Below are 9,987 nucleotides of genomic sequence, written 5' to 3' on the forward strand. Positions count from 1 at the left end.
ATAGGCTACCACAACATTAGCGCGATTTCGGAAGGAAAGGTAATGCTTGGCGTAATGCTAACGTTAGCTTAGCTCAGCTGTTTGTTTACATTCAGCGCTGCTATTGCCCATCATCAACCGTGACTTGCTTGCATCATGGGAATAGGCGGTCAATAATGGATATAATATGGACTAGGGGTGTGAACGTTTACAAAAATGCCTAACCGTGTACACGACAAATTTTTTTTCGTGTACACGGTTAACCGTAGCGTCATTGTCCTCGTGCCCCCGTCGTCTTGTAGGCGCGCGCGCGCACACACACACACATACGCGTTCGTTTGCCTGTAAACACACAATTGACATGAACTACGCTCGTTTACACACCTCTTATAATAGGTCCATGGTGTACACACACACACACACACGTTCGCCGTCATAATCGCGCTTCATTCATTTCCTGATTAATATAGCCTATCGCTTTCTACATGTCCACGTTAAATGCATGTTGAACAGGTGTTATAAAGTTCGGGCTACTTACGAGCGTAGTTCACGTCAACCGGGTAACTTTAATCTTTAGGTTATCTTTCATCACTCTTCCATGGATGTGAGTCGAGTCCCAGCACGGCGACTCCCCGTGTGTGTGTGTGCGCCGATACACACACTCACTCACACACACTCGCCGAGGGACAGACAGATTCTCGGCAGACTAGCTTTTATCCTACCCAATTAGTTTATTAGTGATGTAAAATCAATAAACGCGTGTCTCCAGAACATATTTAAAAACTTTGAAATTTGAATAAAAAAAATAAAAATAAAAAAACGGTTTTCGTTTATTGATTTTTCCTAAACGGTTATGATTTACTAAACGGTTACACGTGTACACGTGCACACCCCTAATATGGACACAAAAGACTATCAATATTGGATCTTTGTATGGATTTATAAATCGCCGAAAAGATGCACGTTCCTGGATGAATTGATAAGCTCCTGTATGGGTTACGATGGCGCGGAGGACAGCTGATTTGGAACGGAACAACAGCTGTTCGCCTCCACGGGGAAAAAGTAAGGAACTCCGACTTTACTGCCGTTCGAAAGTTATTAAAGCATCAACAAACTACGCAGCTTGCTGTCTCGGATCACACACTCGGTTTCAGTGAGTACATTGGCATTATTAAAGAGGACCTATTATACTACTTTTCTGGTCTTAATTTCTTGTTTTACACTGCTATAGAGCAACCTGACACGAATCACATCACAAAAAACTATGTAGATTTTCGGGAAGCTCTTTCTCTTATTTTGGCGATCCAGCACGTCCTGTCAACACTTGAGTGTGTGTGCTTCGGCAATCTCCACTCCCTCCGCCTGTGATCGGCCATCTCCGCTCCCCTCCCCCCCCCTCCTGCAAACCCCACTCCGTTGTGATTGGTTACCTTCCTTCCGGAACACTTTCAGTGGCGGGAAGCGCGAGCATGGACCTATAAGGGCGCGAGGCAGACGCGAACAGGGAAGTGACAGCATTACCATACATGGAAACATCCGCGTGGTGACTTCACAAAGTTACATGCGACGTCACAAAGTTACGGAAGGGTAGACCGCTTTGAACACGTGACTTCTCGACTGGCTAGAATAGTGTTTAGTGCTCTGCACAGACACCCCAGACGGTCAGCAGGGAATACGTCGAAATGCATGTAAGTCATTATTTGATAATTTAGTATGGTTAAGCATGACTATGAATCATCATAACAACGTTTATAGGTCATAAAAGTCAAAAAGCATCATAGGTCCGCTTTAATGTTGGTTTGATGGTGTGTTTTTCTGGAACGAATATCCGAATATTTGCTCGGAAAAACCAACGAATATTCGAAGCCTGAAAAATGGCATTCGGGCCAGCCCTAATCTGCAGCCATCTTTGATGTTTACTATCACGGCTTCGTCGGCGCACTGTCGTCATCCGGTTACGTCCGCCCCTGAGCACCATACATAAAGCTCTGGCACCATATCAGATAGAACGATTTGGTTGGTAGCTCAGGATTTCTTGACATATTTAATGAGCTTCAATGGAGAGTGTCCAGACCAACAGGCGCAGCAAATTTTATTTGCCAGCGCCTAGCGGCAGGTCTAGATTTCCAGGCTTGGTAAATTTAGGTATTAGTTGAAACTTTTTTTTTTTTTTTTTTTCGATTTGCCTCTATCAAGTTTTCTACCGTATATCTGACTCCCCTATTCTTTCTATTTAGGTGCCAGAACAGAAAATCAAAGGTATGTTTTTTCCCTTTTTGGTCAGCATCACACTCCTTTTATTTTATCACTGAAAGTTCCATATCATATCAGTGTCATGACTTCTATGGCTTGTTGTTAAATATGCTTTGATCAGCATTACACCCATTCTTATAATAACCTTAATATGTTGTGATGACATACACTTTTATACTCACACTTTAGATATTTCACACTTTTTCTAAACTTGTTAGCTTGATGGTAGCCTTACATCATCATCGATCATACAGAAGTCTACCAGTTACTCACCCTTTATTATTTGTGTATTTTAGTGCCAGAATCAGCCAAGCCCTCCTGTTCCCAGCCTCCTGCCACCCCAGGCTCTGTGTCCCCCAGCCCTGGCCCTGTTGCCCCCTCGTCACCCAGTCCTGGTGCAGCAGGGGTTTCTGCACAAGTTCCTCCTGGTGGCGGGAACAATGCAAAGCAGCGGACTGCTGTGGCCAACGGACAGCCCTCCTCCTCCCCCTCTGGAAGCCAGACCTCCCAACAGCAGCGATACATGTCTAGAGAGGTTCCACCAAGATTTCGCTGCCAGCAGGACCATAAAGTGCTACTGAAGAGAGGCCAGCCACCACTGTCCTCCATGCTGCTGGGGGGAGGGGCTGGGGAAGGGGGGACCGGAGGGGCTGGAGGAGGCAGTGGCTGGGCAGCCACACCACCTCTTTCCTCACAGGGAGCAGATAATCTCAATGCAAACACAGCCGGAGGCACAGGTAGGTTGACCGAGTTGGATCCGAGTTTTACTGGCCCCTTGTATATTTTTACTGGCCCTGCAGATACTTTTTTTTCGTGATTTTGTGTCAATAATTATAATACAGTATAGAAGTTCCCTTTAGATTTGGTTATTTTTCTTTTAGTTAATGCTATGAAATATTGATATTGCTCATACACAATATATAAAACCAGGCAAACATATTGAATTTGAAGCCTACAACTGAAAGTATGTGGAAGGAGTGGGCCAGTATTTCAAAGTCCAGTAGTTTGAGTGTTTTATTCTTGAATTTGGGCAGTTTAATGAATAGTTCACCTGCAGAAGTCATGATCAAACATAGGGAAAAATAAGAGGTGTGGTAGGCAGTGTTTATCACTTTCTCCATATGCAGTAGGGATGTGAATGTTTTCCACTCGAGTTCAAGTCGACTTTAAAAATAGAAATCCGAAAATCAGGGGGTTATGCCGTTTTTTTTTTATGTGAGATGTCACTGTATGCGAGTTCACGTCTGGTCGTGAGCGCGCTGCAGGAGCGTCACTTCTGCATGAAGTGTCAGTTTAACATAAGCAGTGCAAAATATGCAGCATAAGTTAAACGCTCGTCTAAGACTATGATGTTAAATCACCTTAGAAACACACAATGCCTAGTGCGAGCGAAGCAGCGTTTCACCGTGAGATTTCGCCAGTGAGCGAGTGAGCCGCCGCGCGGAAGAACTCCGCGGTTTGACTACTAAAATAATAACCGGGGATATTCTCCCCGTTAGCGATGTCAATGGGGAAGGCTTCTGCGATCTGATTGTATGTCTCGAGCCTTAAAACACAGCCATGTCGGCAAACAAATTTATTTATTATTTATTTTCTGCACCTCAACCTCTGCTGTGGGAAGAAAAAAAGGGGGCATAGTAAGTCGATTGATTTGTTGACTCGCGATCTTAATAAGTCGTCACATCCCTAATATTGAGTTGGCTCTCTCGGTATTGTCCCGCTCGCGGAGCGGATCGGAGGGTAGGCCTACAGCCAATGGCGTAACTTTGATGTTCATATTGGTGGGGACACATTTTGGCGAAACGTCACACAATTTGGCCAAACGCCCTTGCCCCAGACCCAGCATCCAACCGCTCACTAGTTTATTAACCAAACCAGTTTTATCATGTATCTATGTAGCCTACAGTTTAGTCAAGAGTTGAGCGGCTATCAATCGTTTTGCACTAAAACACTTATTATATTCATACATCATTGGCTGCTTATGTTTCACAGTAGGGCTGTCCCCGACTCGGAATTTCAGTTTACGAGTGAGCCGGTGAGAGAGAAACAACACAGAGCCGGTGACGGCTGCAGAGAATGGTGATTTGCGCGAGTAAAAAAGACAAGATGCTCGCGGTCTACGGGGGCTTACTTGTTTCCAAGGCAACCTATCTTTATTACAGCACATAGCAGAGCAGAATCAATAGGCATATATAGTGCGCAATTTGCACAGCGCAAACGCTGAGCATTCACCAAAAAAAAAAAAGATTCACAGCTAATGTAGCCGTTAGCACACTCAGGATCTTGTAATTATGAGAAAAGATCTCGTAATTACGAGATAAAGATCTCATAATTATGAGATAAGGATCACCCTCTCATTCATCAATAACGATGTCTGTGTGTGTTTGTGTGCAGACGAGGTGAACCTAGCCATAGGCATACGTAAGCAATTGCCTTGGTTTCCGGACTACAATGGGCCCCATAATCAATACAATTATTTTAAATATTTGTTTACTGTTCATTCATTAATCAGCAATCGCATCGGGTACTGAGGGACACTCTTTCGGCTTAACGCCCGTGATCAGCTGCTGAGGTCCGACTGGGCTTTTCTCCTGAACAGTCCCAGTGACTACATGTCTGCGCAAAGTTGACATAGCTGCTACTTATTGTTATGCCCTCCTTGTAGAAAGTTCTTATGTGTTTGTATGAGTCAAGGATCACACCGAGTTTAAACGACTGCATTTAATCAAAGCATTCAAAAACTGCGCTCCGATCATGGCTCCGATACAGTAACAAACAGGAGGTAAAAGTGAACTAGCCCACCGGGCATTCTGATTGGATGAGGCAACACAGTACGGTGGCTCCGGTGGCTCATAATGAACAAACTGCATATAATTTAACCAAATGCTAATGTAGCCGTTAGCACACTTCCGAAATGACAGCAGAAGCTGTTTTACCGCTCTCAAATTAAGCAACCAATCACCGCTAACCGAAACACAACCCACGACAACCAACAGGAGGCAAAGCCAATCACGAAATACATAAGGCGGGACTATAAAGAGGCAACGCATTAACCCTTTCTCATCGTTGTCATATCCTTCTCATATTGGTGTGGACAATTTCAGCACATTTGAATATTGGTATGGACACGTCCACACCATCCATACGCAATTTTACGCCCATGCCTACAGCTCTGCCAAAGGAGCGAGAGTGCGCCCGCTTGTTGCTCCGCCTGTCAAAACGCCAACACATAGTATGTCCACTGGCCTTTCATTAAAAAATATATGATATATTATAATAATAATATAATAATAAGAGTCTTAAATAAACACTGCTTTCATTACGACTCAGCGCGCATTTCAATGAACCATGATGTAGTCTACAAAAAGATACTGAACTGTGATTGGCCGTTACTGGCCCGGGCGGGCCAGTGACTGGCCAATCAACTTTCCCTGCATATGATTTTACTGGCCCCGGGCCAGCGGGCCATTGGTTATGTCGAACCCTGGGCATACAATCAATTAGCTGACATTCTAATGTAAAAAATGAATAAAATTGTAATTGTATAGTTGTACATGACAACCATTATGTGCATTCTATGTACTGACTGTAGTAGTGGGGCCAACATTTGGTACATTCTCCTGTTCAAAGGTTAGTTTTGTCAATGCTTGAACTGTCAATTAAAGGAATGGTGTCAATTTGTCCATACAGATTCCAACCTGGGTTCATCCTCTGCTTCACACCCCAACTCCTCCTCATCCTCATTATGTGTTGCTGCTCTGTCGTCGTCTTCTACTACTACTACTACTACTTCAACTTATGCAAATTCCACATGGGGGGCAGGCTCTGGCAGCCCGTCCTCTTCTCAGGGCTGCGGAAAGGTGATTGTGGATGGGACTGACCTTGGGGATTGGCCTAGCATCCTAGGTGGGGCCAAATTGAGTTCCGACGGGGCTGCAGGAGGGGTGCAGGAGCAAGAAGGCCCCGGTAACAACAACAACAACAGTAGTGCCTCATGGAGTGAGATAAACATCCAGCAGAAGGGGAGTGCAGTAGGCGGAGGAGGAGGAGGAACAGGGAACATAGACAATCCTTCCTCACCTCATTCTTCTCCTCCTTCCTCTTCCTCACTTAATGAATGTGTTCAGTCAAGTGGTGCTGTGTGGGGGTCTTCCTCCTCCTCACAGGCAGAGGCTGGGCTAGGATCAGCATCATTTTACAATTCCAAAGTCTCCCATCTTCTTCCTGGGCCTCAGGAGAGCTCTGTGGGTGGCAGCAGTAGTGTCCCTGGTGCCAATTTCAACCCCAACGTGAATCCCTCCGCCTGGCCCGCCTTGGCCCAAGGTGGAACATCAACTTTGGCCAACGACGGCCTTCCAGTACACTCGTCCATTGCTTCAGCTTCCTCGTTATCTGCCAGCACCACCCTCATCACCACACAGTCTCTTTCATCTGTGAATCAAACTGGTCTCCATCAGCAGCACACTGACACAGCTGTGGGAGCCAGGAGTGGAGAGCAGCAGCAGCAGCACTTAGGAAACATAGGGTCGGAGTCGGGTTCAGCTGGTGGAGCGCGAGGAGCAGGACCAAATAAAGAAGATGTTGATGAGAGGGATGTTGGGGCTGTTCGCGTTGAAGGAGAGGGGAGCGGTAATCATTCTGGCTCTTCCTCCTCTGCATCCTCTTCTTCTTGGAGATCAATGCCTCCAGTGTCCTCCGACGTCAGTGCAGGTGCCTCACAGGCAGACGGATGGGGTGGTGGAGGAGGGACCGAAGCTCAGGGGCAGGAAGGGAACATGTGGGGCTTTGGTGGGCAGGGCGACAAGGCAGGGTGGGGCCGTGGAAATGATGGTAGCTCAAATACCCCAGTGGTATCTCAGGGAGCGTGGGACGGAGGTAATTCGGAGGTAGAGTGGGGCGGCACAGTCGGAGGTGGAAGTCCGAGTAACTCAGCAATAGGAGGTAGAAGAGGAGGAGATGGGAGCAGCAGCAACAGCAGCAGCAGTGGAGGCAGCTTAGGAATTGGTGGCAGCGTGTTGCCGGACTCTGCCTCACCAAGGTTTGCAACTATGACAAAAGCTTGGGACAATCAGAAAGGGATGGAAAGTGGGGATGGAGCAGTCGGGGAGTGGGGTGAAGGAGGAGGGCAGGGTGGAGGCGCTGGAGGGGGAGGACTCTCGACATCTAGCGGAGGAGGCTCCAATGCTGGAAGTGGTGGAGGCGGGAGTGATGGCGGACAGGAGCAAACCAAGTCTGAACACCCTAATTCCCACCCCACCTCAAACGCAGAAGTGGCTTTACTCGGCATTCTAAATCGATCTGACCTAGACCCCAGGGTTCTGTCCAACACGGGTTGGGGGCAGAGCCAGATTCGACAGAATGTGGCTTGGGACCTGGACACCAAAAAAGGAGTAGGAAACAGAAATGACAGAAGTACTTCGTCCTCCTCTGCATTGTCATCAGCATCCATGAACACTACCACTAGTCGCGGCCCCGGGTACTCGTCTAACACCAGTTCAGTAACTAACGATCTATCTGCTGAACGTCACACAACCAGCCTGAAATCTGGCCCTGCTACAGTGAGGGATGGCTGGGATGGAGGTGCTACACAATCCAGCTGTGGTCCTCACATGTCTGGTAGCACTATAAGAAAGCCAGGAATGCCAGAAGAGGATATGGAGGGCAATAAGGGGAAGGCAGCTGGAGGCTGGGGTGATCTCCCTCCAGAAAACAAGGGCAAAGGGTGGGGGACTGAAGAACCACAATGGGGGGAAAGCAGAGGTAAAGGAGGGAACTGGAGAGATGTTGGAGAACAGGGTATTGGGAGGGGAGGTGGTCCAGAGGATAAAAGGACGAGTGGATGGAAGGGCACTGGAAGAGGGGAGGCAGGTGGTTGGGGAGGACAAGGTGGAGGGGGAGGAGACTGGGGACAGAGAGACTCTATACCTGCAGCTGGGAGTGGAGATGGGCGAAGCAGAGGTGGTGGCAAGTCCGACGAAGGATCTTCCTGGGGTATTTCGGATGAAGGGGTATCTCAACGATGGGGAGGTGCAGATGTGGGCGGAGGCAAATCCCATCAGGAATGGGGGAGCGCCAAGCCCCACACAACAGGAGCACAGATACCAAACAGCCAAGTCCCAACAATGAAAGCCCCAAATCAACAGCAGCAGCAATTACAAGGCCAGCAGCCACAAGGAGGTCCCATGCAAGGAGGGTGGAACAGCCGGTCCAATATTGGAGGTGGAGGTCCACCGTCCAAGAATCAAAACCAAAGTTCGGGCTGGACCTCCGGCCCAATACCCCAAATCCCTGGGGGTGCGGGTGACTCCCTGGAGCCAAGTGGCTGGGAAGAACCCTCCCCTCAGTCTATCAGTCGCAAAATGGAAATCGATGATGGCACTTCAGCCTGGGGAGACCCAACTCGCTACAACAGCAAGAATGTGAATTTGTGGGACAAAAAAAGTGCTTCGTCTGACCAAAGTCACGGTCAATCGGCCCCACCTCCTCCCATGCAGCAACAGCCACCTAGAAGGCAACAGGGGATGCAGCCCAGCAGGGACACACACCCTGGACATTCTGCAGCTGGTAAGCATAAGCTGTACCATTACAAATCATTTTCTACAACAAAATTTGCTAATTTCACTCTAATTGACACCTCTTTGACTTGACTTACTGACACTTGTCTTAAGAATCACACATTTAACTTTATGTTACTCTTTATTATATATAGCCTAATTAGTTTTCGATTTCAACATGTTCAGGTCCAGGTATGTGGGGAGGAGGTGCACAATCTGTGGATAATGGTACGGCTGCTTGGGGCCAGGCATCAGATTCATCAGGTTGGGTTGATCCGGATGAATCAAACAAGGCTTCTGGCTGGGGGAATAATTCACCCAACACTGGTAAACCTGGTAGGTCAAAAAATTATTTTGAGACTCAATACATAATGCATAATGTCTCAAATCAAGCAACATTACCCATCTGCCAATCTGAATAGGCTACATCATGTTTCGTACCACAAGCTCCAATGAGAGGAAATCTGGAAAAAATGTCATGCTGCTTACATTACTGTAACCATTTGTATCGATTCTGCTGTAGGCACCAAGTCAATGGAAAGCTGGGGTGGGAAGGGAGAGAGCTCTGTCGCAGCCTCCCGTCACCCGAGCTGGGACGAGGAAGATGATGGTAGTGGAGGTGTATGGAACAGCACAGGCCCCCAGGGAAGCAGCTCCTCCTACAACTCTGGAGGCTGGGGTCAGACTCAAGGAGGAAAGAGAGGAAACCTCAAGGTAGGGAAAGGGAGGTTCTAGGAACCACAAAGCAGCGATTCTGAAAAACACTTGTTTTCAAAACAAAAGTGACTATCTTCTCCACACGATCCGCTAACTGTCCGTATTGGGTCCATGCAGAAGAAAATCTGGTGTTAATACACAGCCTAGGCTCTGTAAACTGGTATGTAAATAAAGAGGACCCACCCTAGCTAACAACATGCCTGTTGACAGAGCCTATAGGCTGTGTATTAACTTTTTTTTAGTGCACACACAGATGGTTAGCGGATCGTGAGGAGATATTTGCTTACTTTTAAGGGATTTTGACAATAAGCATTTTCTAGAATTGCTGACTACCCCTTAAAGACAAAACATTTATTTTGTTGAGTTATATCCTCTTTTGCATTTTTTTGACTGAAAATAATATCAGAATTTCTTTCCTAAAGAGTGGAGGAGGGGATAGCTGGATGAACCCAATGTCACGCCAGTTTTCAAACATGGGTCTTCT

The 9,987-nt window shown here is 47.1% G+C and overlaps 1 protein-coding gene across 2 annotated transcripts in view; it reads left to right on the forward strand.

Moving 5' to 3' along the window:
* tnrc6bb.1 (trinucleotide repeat containing adaptor 6Bb.1) overlaps positions 1-9,987 on the forward strand; it is a 38,871-nt gene that overhangs the window by 5,311 nt on the left and 23,573 nt on the right. For both annotated transcript variants that reach the window (XM_080043419.1, XM_080043420.1), the window contains exons 3-8: positions 2,217-2,238; positions 2,529-2,969; positions 5,923-8,796; positions 8,973-9,122; positions 9,310-9,500; positions 9,926-9,987. The exon at positions 9,926-9,987 is cut by the window's right edge and continues 1 nt beyond it. In XM_080043419.1, coding sequence (XP_079899545.1) covers positions 2,217-2,238; positions 2,529-2,969; positions 5,923-8,796; positions 8,973-9,122; positions 9,310-9,500; positions 9,926-9,987 — 3,740 coding nt within the window. The remainder of the gene's footprint in view (positions 1-2,216; positions 2,239-2,528; positions 2,970-5,922; positions 8,797-8,972; positions 9,123-9,309; positions 9,501-9,925) is intronic.

The sequence above is a fragment of the Ammodytes marinus genome, assembly GCF_949987685.1.
Source record: "Ammodytes marinus genome assembly, chromosome: 16".
Taxonomy (NCBI): domain Eukaryota; kingdom Metazoa; phylum Chordata; class Actinopteri; order Uranoscopiformes; family Ammodytidae; genus Ammodytes; species Ammodytes marinus.